This window comes from Clarias gariepinus, chromosome 28 (assembly GCF_024256425.1).
Source record: "Clarias gariepinus isolate MV-2021 ecotype Netherlands chromosome 28, CGAR_prim_01v2, whole genome shotgun sequence".
Lineage (NCBI taxonomy): Eukaryota > Metazoa > Chordata > Actinopteri > Siluriformes > Clariidae > Clarias > Clarias gariepinus.
In genome coordinates this window covers 2228316-2249792 of record NC_071127.1, presented here as the reverse complement: position 1 = coordinate 2249792, position 21477 = coordinate 2228316, and the positions used below count along the sequence as shown (strand labels likewise).

At 41.4% G+C, this 21477-nt stretch overlaps 1 protein-coding gene across 1 annotated transcript in view; it reads left to right on the top strand.

Annotated features, from left to right (window-relative positions):
- The window catches only part of LOC128516019 (NACHT, LRR and PYD domains-containing protein 12-like), a 65754-nt gene extending 45337 nt beyond the window's left edge, over positions 1-20417 (top strand). Inside the window, exons 14-18 of the mRNA XM_053490321.1 lie at positions 13555-13728; positions 15561-15734; positions 16271-16444; positions 19201-19374; positions 19876-20417. Coding sequence (XP_053346296.1) covers positions 13555-13728; positions 15561-15734; positions 16271-16444; positions 19201-19374; positions 19876-19882 — 703 coding nt within the window. The 3' untranslated portion in view covers positions 19883-20417. The remainder of the gene's footprint in view (positions 1-13554; positions 13729-15560; positions 15735-16270; positions 16445-19200; positions 19375-19875) is intronic.
- The last annotated feature ends 1060 nt before the right edge of the window (positions 20418-21477 follow it).

Below are 21477 nucleotides of genomic sequence, written 5' to 3'. Positions count from 1 at the left end.
GTTCATTTGTATAGCAATTTTAACAGTTGTTATTGCGGCAAAGCAGCTTCTTACAATCAAAAGAAATTATGGAAGTTTGTATAAAATGTGAATGTGCATGATTCAAAATAATTAGATAGTCCCTTAAGAGCAAGCCAAGGGTGCCGATGGCAAGGAAAAACTCCATGAGATGGCAATCGGAAGAAACCTTGAGAGGAACCGATCTCAACAGGGAATGCATCCTCATTTGGGTGATACCAGATAGCAGGGATAAATCTGCAGTCATACTGCGTGTAGGCAGCTGGCAGTTCAGTATAGCAGTTTATGTCTGTAAGTTTAATTTTAGTCAAGTTTGTTACTGAAAGATCCGGTAGACTCTAGGAAATTCTAGTCCTGAACTATTGAGCGAGTGCAGTCACAAGTCCTCAGAGAGAAAGAGAGTGATAAAGAGTGAGAGGGAGAGAGAGAGGGAGAAGGAGTTAGGAGTTAGATATCAGTTGGGTATGGTCACAGTCACATAATATATACTCAGCAAAAAAAGAAACGTCCCTTTTTCAGGACTGTGTATTTCAACAATAATGTTGTAAAAATCAATATTTGGAGTGAAAACTCATTACTGCACAGGATCGGTACATCCGAATATCACACCTGCGTGACAGGATGGCCACAACAACTGCCCGAGTCACACCAGGAACACACAATCCCTCCATCAGTGCTCAGACTGTCCGCAATAGGCAGTCCATTAGGAGGAGATGCACTGCAGTACTTCAAGCAGCTGGTGGCCACACCAGATACTGACTGGTACTTTTGATTTTGAGCCTCCCTTCATTCAGGGACACATTGTGAAACATTTTTAGTTTATGTCTTATGGTGTTGACTCTTTTAGGGTTGATACAAATATTTACACATTCAGTTTACTGAAAGTAAAAACAGTTGAAAGTCAGAGGACGGTTCTTTTTTTGCTGAGTATACAGTGGTGTGAAAAACTATTTGCCCCCTTCCTGATTTCTTATTCTTTTGCATGTTTGTCACACAAAATGTTTCTGATCATCAAACACATTTAACTATTAGTCAAAGATAACACAAGTAAACACAAAATGCAGTTTTTAAATGATGGTTTTTATTATTTAGGGAGAAGGTCATGCCACAACATCTCAATAGGATTCAGGTCAGGACTTTGACTAGGCCACTCCAAAGTCTTCATTTTGTTTTTGTTCAGCCATTCAGAGGTGGATTTGCTGGTGTGTTTTGGGTCATTGTCCTGCTGCAGCACCCAAGATCGCTTCAGCTTGAGTTGACGTACAGATGGCCGGACATTCTCCTTCAGGATTTTTTGGTAGACAGTAGAATTCATGGTTCCATCTATCACAGCAAGCCTTCCAGGTCCTGAAGCAGCAAAACAACCCCAGACCATCACACTACCACCACCATATTTTACTGTTGGTATGATGTTCTTTTTCTGAAATGCTGTGTTACTTTTACGCCAGATGTAACAAGACACGCACCTTCCAAAAAGTTAAATTTTTGTCTCGTCGGTCCACAAGGTATTTTCCCAAAAGTCTTGGCAATCATTGAGATGTTTTTTAGCAAAATTGAGACGAGCCTTAATGTTCTTTTTGCTTAAAAGTGGTTTGCGCCTTGGAAATCTGCCATGCAGGCCGTTTTTGCCCAGTCTCTTTCTTATGGTGGAGTCGTGAACACTGACCTTAATTGAGGCAAGTGAGGCCTGCAGTTCTTTAGATGTTGTCCTGGGGTCTTTTGTGGCCTCTTGGATGAGTTGTCTCTGCGCTCTTGGAGTAATTTTGGTCGGCCGGCCACTCCTGGGAAGGTTCACCACTGTTCCATGTTTTTGCCATTTGTGGATAATGGCTCTCACTGTGGTTCGCTGGAGTCCCAAAGCTTTAGAAATGGCTTTATAACCTTTACCAGACTGATAGATCTCAAATACTATCGTTCTCATTTGTTCCTGAATTTCTTTGGATCTTGGCATGATGTCTAGCTTTTGAGGTGCTTTTGGTCTACTTCTCTGTGTCAGGTAGCTCCTATTTAAGTGATTTTTTGATTGAAACAGGTGTGGCAGTAATCAGGCCTGGGGGTGACTACAGAAATTGAACTCAGGTGTGATAAACCACAGTTAAGTTATTTTTTAACAAGGGAGGCAATCACTTTTTCACACAGGGCCATGTAGATTTGGAGTTTTTTTCTCCCTTAATAACGTAAACCTTCATTTAAAAACTGCATTTTGTGTTCAATTATGTTATCTTTAGCTAATAGTTAACGGTTTTTGATGAGCAGAAACATTTAAGTGTGACAAACATGCAAAAGAATAGGAAATCAGGAAGGGGGCAAATAGTTTTTCACACCACTGTATAAGGTGAATGTACAGTATATGTAGTGCAAAGTGCAAGCAGGGACTCTGGCAGAAGTAACCATGACAGCTTAACTAAAAGCCCACTCTACACATTCCTCAATTTTATAGCAAAGGCAAAAATATGCTTTTGAAAACATTTCTGCATAAAAAAAACTTTTATAAAGAGCAATAAAGAGTAATAAAATAAACAATCAATATTTGGAGTGAATACTCATTGCTTAAAATTTTAGACACAGGAGTTTTAGACAGATTTGTGTAAGCTTTTTAAGAAAACAGCTCTTAGGTTTTACAGAGCATGCTGGATAATATAAATTCTTCTGGTAACTTTGTTACACTTGCTCCTTTCTATTTTTATTCAAGTCTCAGGAGCAAACATTAGGTTTTTTGTTTCAATCTGAAAAAATGATCATTCTAGTACTATTTTTTCCCCTTTACAGCCATTCATATATTCTCCTGTAATGTTATTTATTTATTAATTTTTAAGTTATATATGGAAATACTGAATGATTTTGTAAATAATTATGCAACCATGATAAACATATATATAACAAAATTGGTAAGGCATATAATATGGTGCCTAAGATTTTGCACAGTACTGTATAACTGTGTGTCATCAGCAGATCAGTTGCCCAGAGGAAGCATGTACAGTAAAGAAGAAAAAGCAGTGGGCCTAAAACCAAACACTGTGGAACACCAAACCAGTCACTCTCATGAATTAATTCATGTACCATACCATACCAGACCACTTAATTTCTAAAGCACTTTAAAACAACAACAAAGCTGACCAAAGTGCTGTACAATAGTCAACAATCAGGCCATCAACAGCAGGGTGTTTTATAATAAAATGTTAAATTGATAAATAAATAAAAAAAAATTTTTTTAAAAATTAAATGATGGTAACAAGAAAAAGAAACAACTAAGAAAATAGCGACACAATAACATACTACTATGTTATTGTGACTAATAATAGTCATAATAAAAATAATGATAATAAAATTAGAAACAAGATATAAAACACAAAACATCTCAATAAAATGCCTTACACTGGGTTGAAGGCAAGAAAGTAAAAATGAGTTTTTAAACATAATTTAAGAACAGCCACTGATGGAGCTTGTCGAATGAGTAAGGGTAACTCATTCCATAGTTGAGGAGCAGCTACTAAAAAGGCACGATCACCTCGAAGTTTGCATCAGGTTTTTGGAATTTAACGAAGCAGCTTGTCAGTAGACCTGAGAGACCGAGATGGAACATATGGGTGCAACAATTCCACCAGATAGGCTGGAGCAAGACCATTTAAACACTTAAATACAAATAAAAGAATTTTAAAACGGATCCGAAAGTACACTGGAAGCCAGTGAAGGAAAGCCAATATTGGGGTAATATGCTCTCGTCTGTCTATACCAGTTAAAAAAACGAGCTGTGGCATTTTGCACCAACTGTAAGCGAGCCATAGTGGTGTGGCTGATTCCAAAGAATAAAACATTAAAATAGTCAAGACGAAAGGTTATAAAAGCATGGACAACCGATTCCAGGTCCCGCCTTGACAATATGGGCTTAATCTTTGGTACTCGCCTCAAATGGAAAAAACAGGATTTTACCACAGCATTTACTTGACTATTCAATTTTAGAGTAGGATCCATTTTAATACCCAAATTTGTAATCAAGGCTTTCTCAAATGGGGCCAAGGACATAACTTCGGTCTTTTCCTCATTGACATTCAAGAAATTAAAAGCCAACCATCTTTTAACATCAACAAGGCAGTCCAGATAAACCTGACAGTCATCTGCATAAAAATGAAAGGAGACGTTATATTTCCGGAAAATAGCTCAGAGTAGGAGCAAATACAAGGAAAATAAAAGTGGACCAAGAATGGAGCCCTGTGGTACCCCCCAAGGAAGGGCAGCAGAGTTGGCAGTGAAACCATCTATATTAATACAGAAGGTTCTATCAGAGAGGTAGGACCTAAACCACTGCAAGGCTGAGCCTGTAATGCCCACCCACTGTTCCAACCTGAGTAAAAGAATCTCATGGTCTATGGTGTCAAAAGCCACTGTTAAATCTAGAAGCACAAGTAGTACAGAGTCCCTTGAGTCGGTTGCTAAAAAAATGTAATTAAAAACTCTTAAAAGAGCAGACTCATTGCTGTGGCGAGTTTTAAACCCAGACTGAAACACTTCCAAAATTGCCTGTTCAAAAAGAGAGCCAGATGGCTTACCACTGGAAACCAGATGCTCTAAAAAAGTAAGGGAGACAGGCTCAAAATGCTCGAACACATTCATACAAGGTCTTAAAATTGGTGGGTCACTAAAAGATGGTAAAATAAGGGACCTGATGTGTATAACCTAATCTATAAAATAAAGAAATTCATCACAGGTTTCCATAGAAGCCTTCAGAGGGACAGGTTCCTGAGCATTAAGAACATTAAGTTCAATGTGTTAAAAAGAACACGAGGGTCATAAGAGTTAGAAACAATAAGATCAGAAAAAAAATTTGTTCTAGCGGCTTTAACAGCTTTTTGATAATGACACCAGCTTCCTCTTAACATTTCCAAAGACACCTGTAACCTGTCCTTTTTCCACCTCCGTTCAGCTCTCCTACATTCCCTTCTAACAGCACAAGTATTATCATTTAACCATGGCTCTGATCTAGCCTTACATCGTCTGATTTTTAAGGGAGCAGCCGAATCCAATGCGATTTGACAGGCAGAATCAAACTGGAATATTAGCTCCTCAGTGCTGAGCGAAGCTGAGGATTGGAAATCCCAATCACAAGTGAAAATCGCAGAGAGTTGCGGGGGTGGGATTAAAGACACGGTGGTGCCGAACCGAATCACGCGATTTAGCAGGTTGAGAGAAAGATACAAAATCAAATAAAACACGCAAATGGCCTGAAAACACAGCATCCCCAATTTTCACATTGAGGACAGATAAGCCACGAGACAATACAAGATCCAATGTGTGCCCACATTTCTGAGTGGGACCATTGACAGACTGAATAAAGTTAAAAGAGTCCACTAAATCTAAAAAGTCCTTTACCTAAGTTATCAGGACAGCAAACATGAATATTAAAATCCCCAACAATTACCACTTGATCATATCTAGGCATAAACTCAGCCAAGAAATCAGCAAAGTCATTTAAGGTAGACTATAGCACACAGCAGCGCAGTGGGCCAGCTCAAAAAGGCTTATTTCAAAGCTGGAGAAAAAGACCGGGAGAAACAACTGTTTACAGACAAACTTTGATTTAAAAACAGTTGCTAGACCACCTCCACGCCCGGAGGACCGCGGAGAATTTAAATGCTTGGAGTTCAGAGATCGCGCTGGACTCACCAGGAGACAGCAAGGTTTCACTCACACAAAGGAAATCCAATTCCTGTGAGGTAAAAAAAACTCCTTTAAGATTAAAGTTTTTTATTCATGTCACTTATGGAGGAGAGGCAGGATGCAAGTGCAGATGCTGATGTTGAGTGTAGCGGCGCCGGTCAATAAGCGGCACTGGGGCATCGCCTAGTGATGGGAAGTTTGAATCATTTTAGTGACTCGGTTCTTTGAATTTCGTTCATCAAAATAAGCAAATCGTTTTTTGAGTTATTAAATTCATTTCGTAAAAAAAAAAAATACCCCCAATACGTCTACATACACATATTTAGTCTATAGTTCCAGTAATGAAAATATTACAATGCAGCTAAGGACATATTATAATAAACAGAATGAGCAGCTGACCATCATATCTTCAGTCCCGTTTGTTCTTTAGTATTGTAAGTGTCCTCCACTAGAGGTCACTGTTTTTATTTTGTAGTTTTTGTTGGCTGACTCAGTTTCCCAGCAGGCACCTCGGTCAGGTGATGCAGTGCACACCTGAACCGAGGTAGCCATCAATCAATCTTTAAATAGCTGTTTAGACTGGGAAACTGGGTCGAGCATTTTTGGGAATACCACTGTCAGTTATGTGGGCATTTTGGTTTGTTTTTGTTATCTGTTTAATTTGTACTTTGATTTTAGTTGTGTTGACTTGGGCTCTCTTAGTGGCAATGTCTCTGTGTATGTTTTGTGTGTCTGTGTTTGTGGAGCTGATTCAGTCCTGTCCTCCTGTGTTCGTGTGGTTAGCTAGAGCAGGTAAGCAGTTAGGTGTATGTGTGGCTAGGAGCATGATTAGCTAAATGCTATGTTGAGTTTATAGTACAGTTACAGTACTAGCATGCTTCTAGCCATAGCCCCTCTGTGTCTCTAGCTATCCTGTGTTTCCACCCCCTTCTAGTTGCCCGGTGTGCCTAGCCTTTGATGTGTCCTGAGCCTAGCCTTTGATGTGTCCTGAGCCTAGCCTTTGATGTGTCCTGAGCCTAGCCTTTGATGTGTCCTGAGCCTAGCCTTTGATGTGTCCTGAGCCTAGCCTTTGATGTGTCCTGAGCCTAGCCTTTGATGTGTCCTGAGCCTAGCCTAGCCTATGATGGTCCCCTAGCCTAGCCTTTGATGGTCCCCTAGCCTAGCCACTGGGTATCCCTTGTCCTGTGTTTCCTCTCCCCCTATTGTCCCAGTGTGCCTAGGTTTAGAGTGCTGTCCCTCCTGGCTTTGGAGTAACGACTAGCTTGTGAGTGCCGCCTCGCTTAGTCATGGAGGGCTGCCTCGCCTAGCCACTGGGTATCCTTTGTCTGTGTTTCGGTGCCCCTATTCCCTAGTGTGTTTAAGCTATTAGGTAAGTATAGCTTAGTGCATGTTGGGGCTAAAGAAATGCTTAACCATGTTTAGCTAAAAGCCATGCCTAGCTGATTGCCATGTCTTTAGCCCTTGTCCTGTCCCTCTCTTGGTCTCTCGTCTCGTCTTTACGTGTCTCCCGTCCTCTCTAGTGTCTCCCGTCCTCTCTAGTGTCTCCCGTCCTCTCTAGTGTCTCCCGTCCTCTCTAGTGTCTCCCGTCCTCTCTAGTGTCCAGTTTCAGCTCCACGCCTCGTTTGTGTCTTGTTACGTTTGTCCCCCTGCCTGTGTCTCGCCACAGGACGTGTTTTGTGTAACCCCCTGCCTGTGTCTCGCCACAGGACGTGTTTCGTGTAACCCCCTGCCTGTGTCTCGCCACAGGACGTGTTTTGTGTCTCCTCCTGCCTGTGTCTCGCCACAGGACGTGTTTCGTGTAACCCCCTGCCTGTGTCTCGCCACAGGACGTGTTTTGTGTTTCCTCCTGCCTGTGTCTCGCCACAGGACGTGTTTTGTGTTTCCTCCTGCCTGTGTCTCGTCACAGGACGTGTGTTTGTTCCCCTGTCTGTGTCTTGCCAGAGAGCCCCTGTTAGCACAAAGTTAAGTATGGTTTAAGTTTGTTTGTTCCTTTGTTTGTATCTTTATTTATACTTTGTGCTTATTTGTTATTAAAAGACTCTTTTTTGGTTACACCACCCCTCTGCCTCTATGCCTGTTCCTTCCGCCCACGGCGTTCAACACCTGCCACAACACCCCGTTCATGACAGAATGCTCGACCAACCAAGGCATAGCAGAGGGGGCTGGGACTTTAAAGCGGCAGCCTCACGTGGAGACCACAGCTGCCGCACCCTTCGCGCCTCACGGGGAGGCCACGGCTGCAGCGTCGTCGAGCGCCTCACGGGGAGGCCACGGCTGCAGCGTCGTCGAGCGCCTCACGGGGAGGTCCCGGCTGCAGCGTCGTCGAGCGCCTCACGGGGAGGTCCCGGCTGCAGCGTCGTCGAGCGCCTCACGGGGAGGTCCCGGCTGCAGCGTCGTCGAGCGCCTCACGGGGAGGTCCCGGCTGCAGCGTCGTCGAGCGCCTCACGGGGAGGTCCCGGCTGCAGCGTCGTCGAGCGCCTCACGGGGAGGTCCCGGCTGCAGCGTCGTCGAGCGCCTCACGGGGAGGTCCCGGCTGCAGCGTCGTCGAGCGCCTCACGGGGAGGTCCCGGCTGCAGCGTCGTCGAGCGCCTCACGGGGAGGTCCCGGCTGCAGCGTCGTCGAGCGCCTCACGGGGAGGTCCCGGCTGCAGCGTCGTCGAGCGCCTCACGGGGAGGTCCCGGCTGCAGCGTCGTCGAGCGCCTCACGGGGAGGTCCCGGCTGCAGCGTCGTCGAGCGCCTCACGGCGAGGTCCCGGCTGCAGCGTCGTCGAGCGCCTCACGGCGAGGTCCCGGCTGCAGCGTCGTCGAGCGCCTCACGGCGAGGTCCCGGCTGCAGCGTCGTCGAGCGCCTCACGGCGAGGTCCCAGCTGCAGCGTCGTCGAGCGCCTCACGGCGAGGTCCCGGCAACACCAGCAGGCCTCATGTGGAGGCCCCCACCTTCGTCCAGTAGCCCTTATTCAAGGCTCACCGCCTTCGGAGCGACACCCCAGCACAGCGTCCAGCACCCGGCTTCGATGTCGGGCACCCACCGCTGCACGGCGGAGGAAAAGCCAGTACTGCATCGGCCGCCCGGATTGGGGGACAACACAGCACTGTCTTCAGGGGCTCTACTTCTCAGAGCAATACAGTGCTGCCCCCTCCGCCCGGCCTACAACAGCGATCCGGTGCTGCCTCCGCCACACAGTTGACTACGGGAGCTAGCTCGTCGGGGTCGGGTGAAGGGACACCAGGGAAGTGCCTTGGGACCACCAATAGCGCTCCGGAGGAGCGGTTTAAGGGGGGGGGGGGTACTGTAAGTGTCCTCCACTAGAGGTCACTGTTTTTATTTTGTAGTTTTTGTTGGCCGACTCAGTTTCCCAGCAGGCACCTCGGTCAGGTGATGCAGTGCACACCTGAACCGAGGTAGCCATCAATCAATCTATAAATAGCTGTTTAGACTGGGAAACTGGGTCGAGCATTTTTGGGAATACCACTGTCAGTTATGTGGGCATTTTGGTTTGTTTTTGTTATCTGTTTAATTTGTACTTTGATTTTAGTTGTGTTGACTTGGGCTCTCTTAGTGGCAATGTCTCTGTGTATGTTTTGTGTGTCTGTGTTTGTGGAGCTGATTCAGTCCTGTCCTCCTGTGTTCGTGTGGTTAGCTAGAGCAGGTAAGCAGTTAGGTGTATGTGTGGCTAGGAGCATGATTAGCTAAATGCTATGTTGAGTTTATAGTACAGTTACAGTACTAGCATGCTTCTAGCCATAGCCCCTCTGTGTCTCTAGCTATCCTGTGTTTCCACCCCCTTCTAGTTGCCCGGTGTGCCTAGCCTTTGATGTGTCCTCAGCCTAGCCTTTGATGTGTCCTCAGCCTAGCCTTTGATGTGTCCTCAGCCTAGCCTTTGATGTGTCCTCAGCCTAGCCTTTGATGTGTCCTCAGCCTAGCCTTTGATGTGTCCTCAGCCTAGCCTTTGATGTGTCCTCAGCCTAGCCTTTGATGTGTCCTCAGCCTAGCCTTTGATGGTCCCCTAGCCTAGCCACTGGGTATCCCTTGTCCTGTGTTTCCTCTCCCCCTATTGTCCCAGTGTGCCTAGGTTTAGAGTGCTGTCCCTCCTGGCTTTGGAGTAACGACTAGCTTGTGAGTGCCGCCTCGCTTAGTCATGGAGGGCTGCCTCGCCTAGCCACTGGGTATCCTTTGTCTGTGTTTCGGTGCCCCTATTCCCTAGTGTGTTTAAGCTATTAGGTAAGTATAGCTTAGTGCATGTTGGGGCTAAAGAAATGCTTAACCATGTTTAGCTAAAAGCCATGCCTAGCTGATTGCCATGTCTTTAGCCCTTGTCCTGTCCCTCTCTTGGTCTCTCGTCTCGTCTTTACGTGTCTCCCGTCCTCTCTAGTGTCTCCCGTCCTCTCTAGTGTCCAGTTTCAGCTCCACGCCTCGTTTGTGTCTTGTTACGTTTGTCCCCCTGCCTGTGTCTCGCCACAGGACGTGTTTTGTGTAACCCCCTGCCTGTGTCTCGCCACAGGACGTGTTTTGTGTCTCCTCCTGCCTGTGTCTCGCCACAGGACGTGTTTTGTGTAACCCCCTGCCTGTGTCTCGCCACAGGACGTGTTTTGTGTTTCCTCCTGCCTGTGTCTCGTCACAGGACGTGTGTTTGTTCCCCTGTCTGTGTCTTGCCAGAGAGCCCCTGTTAGCACAAAGTTAAGTATGGTTTAAGTTTGTTTGTTCCTTTGTTTGTATCTTTATTTATACTTTGTGCTTATTTGTTATTAAAAGACTCTTTTTTTTTGGTTACACCACCCCTCTGCCTCTATGCCTGTTCCTTCCGCCCACGGCGTTCAACACCTGCCACAACACCCCGTTCATGACAAGTATGGCGTTATATTCTGCCACAACTCTGAGCGTGCGGTTTGACATTTTGAGAGCAGACAAAGCACTCTATGTGCATGCAGTGTCTCCCCTGCTCGCTCAACATGTTCCCCGCGCACATGCGACTCTGTCTGCACGCTCACTCAACATTGTCCAGCGTTACAACTCAGCCAATCACAGACTTCCACACACTACTTCTGATTGGCTGTTTCTCCTCCAATCAAGTGGCACTACTATCGACTGCTTAATGGAAGCGCTGTTAATAAGGGTTTATAAGTAAAGCGACCGAGTAGTCTGATTAGAATTTTAGTCGCTGTAGTCTAACAATAAGCTATATGGATAATTAGATAAGTAAATAAAAACACACAATGGACAAACGAAACTGGAATATACTAATACTTCATTAAATAAAAAAAACAATAATATTTAAAATATTTATAAATAAATACAACTTTATTTACATTGCTTCCCTTATATGATTACTTTTCATTTGTATATAATTATATATAATAATATAATATTAATTTCTTATCATTTTCTTTTGATTTTGTTAAAGCTGCTTTGAGACAATAACTATTTTAAAAGCACTATACAAATTATAGTATGCGTTATGCGGTCGATATTGCCAGCTGATAGAGAAGGAACAGCCAATCAGAAGTAGTGTGTGGAAGTCTGTGATTGGCTGGTTTTGTGTCAGTTTTGTAACACTGGACAAAGTTGAGTGAGCGTGCAGGCAGAGTCGAGCGGCACAGAAAATAAATGTTGCACGCGCGTGCAGGCAGAGTCGAGCGCGCACAGAATCAAGAAATCGCGCGTGCGCAGACAACATGTTAAAAGAGCAGGGGAGACACTGCACACGCAGAATCGAGCTGTTGAGCGTGCAGTGGAGACACTGCATGCGCGTAGAGTGCTTTGTCTGCTCTCAAAATGTCAAACCGCGCGCTCAGAATTGTGGCAGGAATATAACGCCATACTACTTTTGAATCTATTGCACTGCATAGCATCTATGTGAGTCATGTGACAAAGGAATGAACAACTCGGAGTAGAAGAGTCACAGAGAAAGAATCGCTCAGTTTCCTGTACATAACCTACGGGGTTTTGCGATGATTTGCGCATGAATGCCCAGTAAAAAATGAACGAATCACTCTCCGAGATACTTGTTCATCTGAGTCATGTTAAAGATGCTACTTTAACATGTAATTATTTAAAAAATATAATACCATATACTTATTTTAATAATGAAATAAAATTTAGTCACAATATTCAGCTGTATTTCTTTTTAAAGATTGTTTTTAAATATTTGTGCCCATGTGATTGGACCATTCTCAACGAGTCTTATTAAGGGTCAGCAGATTGTTAGTTAATGTATTGAATGGTGATTGACGTGGAAGCAGCTAAATATGAAAGAAGATTCTGTAATTTCTTTGCTAAAATACCCCTTCGATCGGAGAAAAAAAAGAAAAAAAAAGAGCTTGGACCAGATCGACCTGATCTTCTAATTAAGCAGCAGTCACATGACGAGCGGAGCTGCTGACTGGATGCGATGCGAGTCATGCCTTTATTTTATACTAATAAACTATGGCTAGGAACCGGGATAGTGCTAATGGTGATGATGCTAAGGTGCAGGTTAATACAATTATAACCATGTGATGGAGGGGTGCATGCTGGGAAAATTGCAACTGAAGTTTGGTGCAAATTTTAACATAAAAGTCAAAAAAGATTTAGGAACAAATATTCATTTCCCAGCATGCACCCCTCCATTACTTGGTTATAATTGTTTTGTACACAAGTTTTAAATAAACTTATTAACATAAGGCAGAGCACTGTCACCTTGCATCTCCAGAGTCCGGGTTTGATTCCCGTCTTTGTGTGCATAGAGTTTGGATGTTCTCCCCGTACATGGTGGGTTTCCTCTGGATACTCCGGTTTCCTCCCACAGTCCAAAGATATGCAGATTAGGCTGATTGGTGTTCCCAAATTGCCTGTGGTGTGTGGATGAGTGTGTGAGTGAGTGTATGTGTGTGTGCCCTGCCATGGATTGGCACCCTGTCCAGGATGTACCCTGCCTCATGCCCTAAGTCTCCTGGGATAGGCTCCAGGCCCCTCACAACCCTGAATACAGGATAAAGCGGTATAGCCGTTGAGTGAGTGAGATGAAGATAAGGCAGACACTCCACAACACATGTATTTCACTGCTATTTGTACTGCTTCCTTAGAATAGGTTCACACTATATCAGGGGAAGGCAAGTTCAGTCCCAGAGTGTCACAGTCCTGCACATTTCAGCTCCAGCCCTGAAAAAAAAAAAAAAAATTACCTGCCTGTAGCCTTAGTAACCCTGATGACCTTGATTAGCTTGTTCAGGTGTGTTTGATTAGGGTTGGAGCTGAACTCTGCAGAATTACAGCTCTCTAGGACTGAACTTACCTATTCCTGCACTATATCATGTGTGTGCGCATGAACACTGGTCATGTTTACATAAAATTCTTACCAATCTTTTGAACTCCTTATCACTGCACAGTTTGTAGAATACTTTAATTGATACGCACAATTAAACACACAAACACACACAAACAATTTTTAAAAATGAATTGAAGTAATTTTATGTAATCTAATAGAAGGTATGTTTAATTATGATTTAAGTCCAACATCACTACATAAGTCTGGCCTACATAAGTGTGTTAAGCTTTTTACTGCATGCTCCCCATGAGGTTATTAAGTGGACAGGGAGAAGATTTATTTATGACCAAAATAAAAAGTTGAGTTTGTTCTCCCAACATCATGGTCAAGGGCAACTTGGTAAAAAAAATTATAATAATAAAGAAATGCATATATATTTCATTGGGATAATTCATCTACTAACATCACAAATATTGAAATACATATAAATTGATTGTTAATGTTTATTATTTATTAGGCTGCACCACAAAACAGCTATTCAGGAGTGGAGATGTACTGGTTTAGACTGGCTTCAGTTGATTTTAACATATTTGTTAACAGGTGATGTATATTTACTGATAAAGAGCCTGTCTCTACAGGTTGTGTTACTGTGATATCTCAGATGAAGGCTGTGCTGCTCTGACCTCAGCTCTCAGATTAAACCCCTCACACCTGAGACAACTGGATCTGTCTGGAAATAAACTAGGAGACAAAGGACTGAAACATTTCTCTGATATCCTGAAGGATCCTCACTGTAAACTGGAGAAATTGAGGTAGGACTGCATGATTTGGTCTCTAGTAAGACACTATCCAATAGTAAGACTAAAAAAGAAACTTACAGAGAAATTACTGTGGTTACAGAGGTCTGTAGGTTACCTTATGTAGGTCTTGTTTATTTTACAGTAATTAGTCATGATTAAAGAATAATGGGTGGAATGGTGGCTTAGTGGTTAGCACTATTTCCTTGCTCCTCTATAGTCCTGGTTAGATTCTCACATCAGGGTTTGCATGTTATATGTTCTCTTGGTGGATACTATATGTTTTTTTCTGGATACTCTGTTTTCCTTTCACAGTCCAAATACATGCAGATTAGGCTTATTAATGTTCCCAGATTGCCCAGAGAGTGTCAGTGCATGTGTGAAAAATTACAGGAGGTCCTACATGGTTGTAAAAATGAAAATAAATACAATGGCCACCACTGGCCTTCACTGTTCATCATTGGGTTCACAGTTCCTAGTTGGACTACAGAGGCTCCTAGATAAATGGATGAATGGATGGATACAATAATGACCACTTGTCTAATTCTGAGTAGGTCCCCTTTTGCCACCAAAACAGCCATAGCCCATTGAGAGATGTGCTCCACTAAACCTCTCAAGGTGTGCTGTTATATCTGGCACAAACCTGTCAGAAATAGATCCTTTAAGTCCTCTAATTTGTGCGGTGGAGCCTCCATGGATTTGACTTGTTTTCCAGCACATCCGACAGATGCTCAATTGGAGTGAGAGCAGAGAATTTGACGGTGGAATCAACACCTTAAACTATTCGTCATGTTTCTTAAACGATTACTGAACAATGTACAGTATATAGTGTGTCAGGGCGCATTATCCTGTTAAAAGAGGCCACTGCCCATCAGGAAACACCATTTCCATGAAGGGGTGTACTTGGTCAGCAACATTGTGTAGGTATGTTTTAAATATCAAAGTAACATTCACATGAACAGCGGAACATTGCCCTCCTCCTCCGGATTGGGTTCTTCTATAGTGCATCCTGGTACTATCTCTACCCCAGCTCGGCGATGTACGCACACCTGGTCATCCTCAAGATGTAATAGAAAACATGAGTCCAGGCCTCCTGAAAGACCACTGCTCCGTGATCCAGTTCTGGGTTTACTTTTTTTTCCTACCAGTTTCTGAAATTTGTAAATAATTTTAATTTCTTTTTAAAGGGGGTGGACTAAATATTGTCATCTGTCTTTTTAGTGTCATGTAAGATTATTTGTTTATAGATCTGTAGAGCTGAGAGCAGGGGTGACACCAGACACAGGACCGCAAAAGTAGGAGGGAAACTTGGCTTCATGCTTCTCTGTTCTCCAAAACAATGGTGTGGAACAGGCACTATCTATTAAGCACCATATCAACTGTGGAGTGTAAAATGTGTCTATTTTGTTGTGTGCCACAATGTGTCATTTTCACTGCCAAAGAAAGTGATGCTAGTGGAGGTTTGAGGCATCGCTCGCATAACAAACTGGACATGGGAAAGTGGGAAATTCCAATTCCATGCCTTTTCATTAATTATCAACTGGGCCTCTCCTTCAGGGTTGGGTTGAACCATGCCAGCATGCCATTGGTCTGTGCATGGGCCAGATGTTTTTGACCTGTGTCATAGATCCATCATTAATTTTTTAAATTGCATACCATGGTCATTGAGTAAAACTTTGACATTGCTGATGCAGCTCTCCACACTTTTGACTGGTGTGAAAACAAATGTATATAAAATTCATGGTCAGTTTGAAGTTTTCAGAAGTTTAATATTACATAAAAACAATAAAACTAAATATAACACTGTATATTATGACTATAACTAGCGTTGCACTGTCTTTCTGCAGGATGTATGAATGTGCCATTTCAGTTGAAGGCTGTGCTGCTCTGGCTTTAGCTCTGAGATCAAACCCTTCATACCTGAGAGAACTGAATTTGTCTAAGAATCCTATAGGAGACTCAGGAGTGAAGCATCTCTCTGCTGTACTGGAGAATCCTCACTGTATAGTGGAGATACTGAGGTAAGATCATCTCTCTGTGAGTCACATGAACGGCTCCTCAGTGAGACTGAAGCAGTTGATATATATATTTATATATATATATATATATATATATATATATATATATATATATACACACACACACACACCAGTTAGAAATTATTTTTTCTTTGTGCATTATCACACAGGAAGTAGGCATAAGAAGATCATAAATTTACAGAATTAGAGAGAGGTTATCTGAGTTACTACAGCCCTTCTGGCAGCTTGTACAAGTTTGGCCAATTACTGTATTAGTCTTGTATCAACAAGCCATTTCTGTCTGCAGAATTACTTTCTTTATTCCAGAGTTTTTTACATGAACATTAATAAATGCTTACAGTATATCTGCCAGCTTGTAACGTTTGTGCACTGCATGGCCGCTGCTCAATTGGCTAAATAGGTAATTGTGTAAATTAGTAGTTCCACTAGTGTTCCTAATAAAGTGTTCAGTGAGTCAGTATATTACACTGAACACAAGTATAAAACCAAGATGTAAGTGTGTGATCGTGTCTCTGCAGGTTGTTTCAGTGTGATCTCTCAGGTGAAGGCTGTGCTGCTCTGGCCTCAGCTCTGATATCAAACCCCTCACATCTGAAAGAACTGCATCTGTCTGAGAATAATCTAGGAGACTCAGGAGTAAAGCATCTCTCTGCCCTACTGGAGAATCCCCACTGTAAGCTGGAGGCACTGAGGTAAGATCTCAGAGAGTCACATGACCTGTGCTAGGTAAGAGTTATTTTTTGCAAAGTTCTAGATTCATCTTCATCTCCAATGTCCTGAGAATTAAGTTTATTTTCACTAAAACTTAATTTTAATGCAAACCTGTTTGCTAATAAATAATTGGTGATTTCAAAATAAATTGTAGATTGTATATTTAATAATAATAAAAATCTTTTAAAAACACATTGTCTTTATGTAAGTTGTAAGAGGTTCACATACTTTTATAACCCAGACTGTGTATGCTCAAACAAAGGCTGCTTACTAAAAAGCTTAATAAAGAAAGAAAAGCAAAAAAATCTGCCTACTATCAGTCTACAATAAGTAACTGTCGGTTTTTCGAGAATGTTGAAGTCAATGAAAGGAGGCTTACACTATGTTACTCCCACTGCAGTCACTCCAGCCGTATTAAATGATGAGTGTGTGTTGTTTAACATCTGCAATATGTTCTGTGAAACAGGGGAGGATTTGAATGTTGTTTGAATACTGTAGTATATACTTGTGTATATATGATGTGGGATACTGTAGTGTAAGCACTGTGGTGAGGAAATAACATTACAAAACTTTAAATATGCATGAGTGATTTGTGTATAAGAGACATGAGAAGCTCAGGGTGTGTGTGTGTGTGTGTGTGTGTGTGCGTGTGTGTGTGCGTGAAAAGCTGTTGCATTCTCTTGGTCTGCATACTGAACTGTTTACTGAATTGTTCAATGTAATTACTTAGGATTTGACTGATGGATACGCAGTCAGTTGATGCATGAACTGTCATTACAGTGCATTTACCTGTACTACTGAACAGTGTTGGGTGGACGTTACTGTTTAAACTAACTAATAACATTACAAAATTACTTAAAAAAGTAATCAGTTACATTACAGCGTTACTTTCTAATAAAAGTAACTAGTTCAGTACTTTTCCATTGCAGGAAATGAAAATTCCTTTGTGATTCCTCATGCATGTTGTTTTGGTCAAGACCTTTATAATTATTCTACCATCATCACTCAGTGAAGTTTGGGCCATAATCTGTTAACTACTAATGCCCCTATCTCACCTACTAATACCCCTATCTCATCTACTAATACCCCATCTCACCTACTGATACCCCTATCTCACCTACTAATACCCTATCTCACCTACTAATACCCCATCTCACCTACTGATACCCCCATCTCACCTACTAATACCCTATCTCACCTACTAATACCCCATCTCACCTACTGATACCCCTATCTCACCTACTGATACCTCCATCTCACCTACTAATACCCCTATCTCACCTACTGATACCCCTATCTCACCTACTGATACCCCTATCTCACCTACTGATACCCCCATCTCACCTACTAATACCCCTATCTCACCTACTGATACCCCTATCTCACCTACTGATACCTCCATCTCACCTACTAATACCCCTATCTCACCTACTGATACCCCTATCTCACCTACTGATACCCCCATCTCACCTACTGATACCCCTATCTCACCTACTAATACCCCTATCTCACCTACTAATACCCCTATCTCACCTACGCAGTTTTGTGCAGTGGCCGTGAGTTTTGGCACTGTGATCAGGTTTCCATCCTCGCATAGTCAAACCGCATAGTGTGTGAGAGGGGTATAACAGCAGGAATAACAGAGGGGGGCGGGTTGTCGGGGGCGGGGCTTATAGGACAACTTTATTCACACACAACGGATTGGGAATGACTGCTGTCTGGCTCACGGATTACATAAATTGTCTGAATAACAGATTACATTTTTGAAAAAGTAACTAAATAACTGAGTAGTTAAATGGTGGACCTAACACGTTAGATTACTCGTTACGCGGTCAAAAAAGTAATACAAGTCACCCACCACTGTTTCAATACTGAATCTGTAGAGTTCAAGGCTGATGAAGCTGTAAACTTTCATTTTTTTTATTGTTTATAATGTTTCTCTTGATTTGAATAATCATTGCAGTTACAAAGGTTTTGAGTAGACCAAAACTTAACACTTTTTTACTTGATCTAATTTGCTGCCACCATGTTACATATTAAATATCTAAATATTATTGCATGTTAATATACACAGCTGCAGGCTGATTGGAATTATAACATTTTGTGAAATCACACAAAATTCAAACTTAAAATCAAACTAAATTTTCAAAATATTTAGCAATTTGTGCTTTTTTAATGTGTTAATAATGTGACTTTAGTGATCAAAGCGTGTTTTCTTTGTCACTTGTTTAGACGCCCTCACAGTGTTTTCAATAGGGCTTCAATGACGAGATGATTTGATACGATGGTGACTTAGTTTATTCTTAAGGAGAAGAAGAAAGAAAGAAAATATACATTAAACAATTAGTATTATTTAATCCACACACACGGCTCTAAGCAACAATTGAAACCTTACATCTGCTGGCGTCTTCCACTGTTCCACGAGCTCATTACGTCATTTACTAGGGACGATATATTTAAACAATCTTTAGTGACAGTCCTTTGCCAGCAGGTGTCGCTACATAGACGAATAATGGCTCCTACAGTGACATATTATGAAATATATTAAAAATTATTCTCTATCAATATGCAATACTCCTTGTTTATTTTGAAAGAAATATCAAAACTCTAAAGTTATCTCATTTGGCTATAAAACCCTTCAAATATTCATAAAAACTACACTGGTATCTTTCACATTATTTCTCAGTGTGTATAAACTCAGGGAGTGAAGTGTGTGTCACTGTGTTTCTCTCTGCAGGTTGTGTAAGTCTGGTGTCACAGATGAAGGCTGTGCTGCTCTGGCTTCAGCTCTGAGATCAAACCCCTCACACCTGAGAGAACTGCAGCTGGAACAGAATAAAATAGACGTCCCAGTGAGGAATCTGCTCTCTGCTCTACAGAAAGATAAAGGTTACCAACTACAAGACCTGAGGTGAGTCGTGAGATTTTCTGATGAACTCTGTAAAGAAATAGAAAAATATGTACAAAAAACTTTTTTGTACATACAACAATTTAATTGTCATTGTTTGTAATGATACTCTGCTATAAATATTAAAGCAACCACTTCATTCACTAACACTAATTTATTTAACACTTCTGGCAGAAGCACACCTCTACCCCATGTCGTCCCTCATTCCTGTACAAGTCACTGCAGTTTATTCTTACACTCTGTGATTAAATATAAAGTTAGAATAAGAACTAAACCACACAATAGTGTTAGGTACTTAAATAATATTTAAAACATGACAGTAACGCCTGTGATTGGATCAGAGCTGTGATGTGGAACATCTGCTGATGTTCCTGTTAAAAACTTGTGCACAGATGTTATTAAGAGTGAAGGAATGTTCAATTACAATTTATAAATATGAAGTACCACTGATTATTTTCCAGTTTGTGGTAAATAATTTACATTGTTTGTTTTTTCAATATTTAGTCTGTAGAGAACATCTGTGGGTGTGGAGGAGACTCAGCATGTTCCTGCATTTTCATTTGACATAAGAGCGACATAAGTGATGAGAGGAGTCCTGATTCCACTTGCAGTTATCATGATCAATCCTCCAAGGTTGTTTCTGGTCAAACCTCGACTCAGAAAACCAACATGGAGACAAAATGAACATGAAAAATCTCAGATGTCCTCATTTTTATTATGGTGTTACATAAATCCAGAGATTGTGTGTATGTTTTTAAACCTTATATTAGCTTAATGTTTAACATTTACAAATTTTTGACAATATGAATCCTTTATTTTTTGTTTGCTACTCAGAAATTATTTTTTTATATTATACAGAATTTTCTACTTCTACATGTTTAAAAATCATAATATTTCAACATATTACACTGCTATATTTTGCTTTTATGAAAGTGTACACAGCCGAAATGTGTTAATGGAGAAGTTGTGTGAGATAAATTTCAATTGTTTTGCTTACTGTTACATCACTATGTTAAGTATTATATTTATTTTAATAAACTATATCATCTTTATATAATTCTAATGTCTGGTTTACTGTGCAAAAGTACATCTGATTAAATGAAAGATATTAGTTTTCATATACTATAAGCTAAGCTCAGTGCTAAGCTTATGATTCAGCCATTTTTTTCAATGCTAAAGTGACCTTCTCATTTCCATGTCAGAAGTATTCTGCAGTCAAACAAAAAGATTTTGTATTGCAGAAAGGTAAATTTATTATCTTGTATTAAGCAGAGAAAACAACTTAGGAGACTACAGAAGAGACTGGTATGGAGCGATATCCCGGACAATATTCAAAAGGAATTGCAAATTACATTTGCAATTGCGTTTCCCATATGTGGACGCACAAAGTGTGCCATAATTCAAATGCAATTGCAAACTTTGCATTACCGTTTGCTGTTTCGCCTTCGCGAACGCACACTGACTGCCAAATTTAAAATGATAAAGAAAAGTTCACTTGTATTTGCATTTCCCATGTCTTATAAATTATGAACCTGTCATATTTAAATAGCAAAATCATTGACCACGTTTGCTTTTTCACTTCTCTGCGTCCCGCGTCAATCAAACTGTTTAAAATCTCTAAAACATAATTATAAAAATCTGCAAAGCTGTCAACATTAGCGATCGAGGAAAAATTTACCCTCCTTCTTATCTTGGTGTTGTTGAATCTGTCACGATTAATTATCCTAACATTAGGATCCAACCCGTTACCGAATTGTGCATTTTGAACATCGGGAGATGGTACGCACTCCTCAGCGCTATCTATTTGAGGGTTTGACGTTTCAGGGATGTGTTAATTATCAGTTACAGAGTTTTGTGAAACGTTGACAGGGGGATCGATTAAGTTAACCAGATTGTCATTTAACATTATAAGACTTTGATTAAGATCATGAAACAAATCTGGAGGAGGTAATGGTTCTTGAGATGTTTCTGGAGTAGTGTTGTTACTAATGTGATATTGAGAAGGTAAGGTCAATGTTTCAACGATTGACGGTTTCAATTAAATCCGGGTTTAACTGTGTAGATGACGGTTGATCATTTAGGCTATTTTGCAACATTAACAAATTA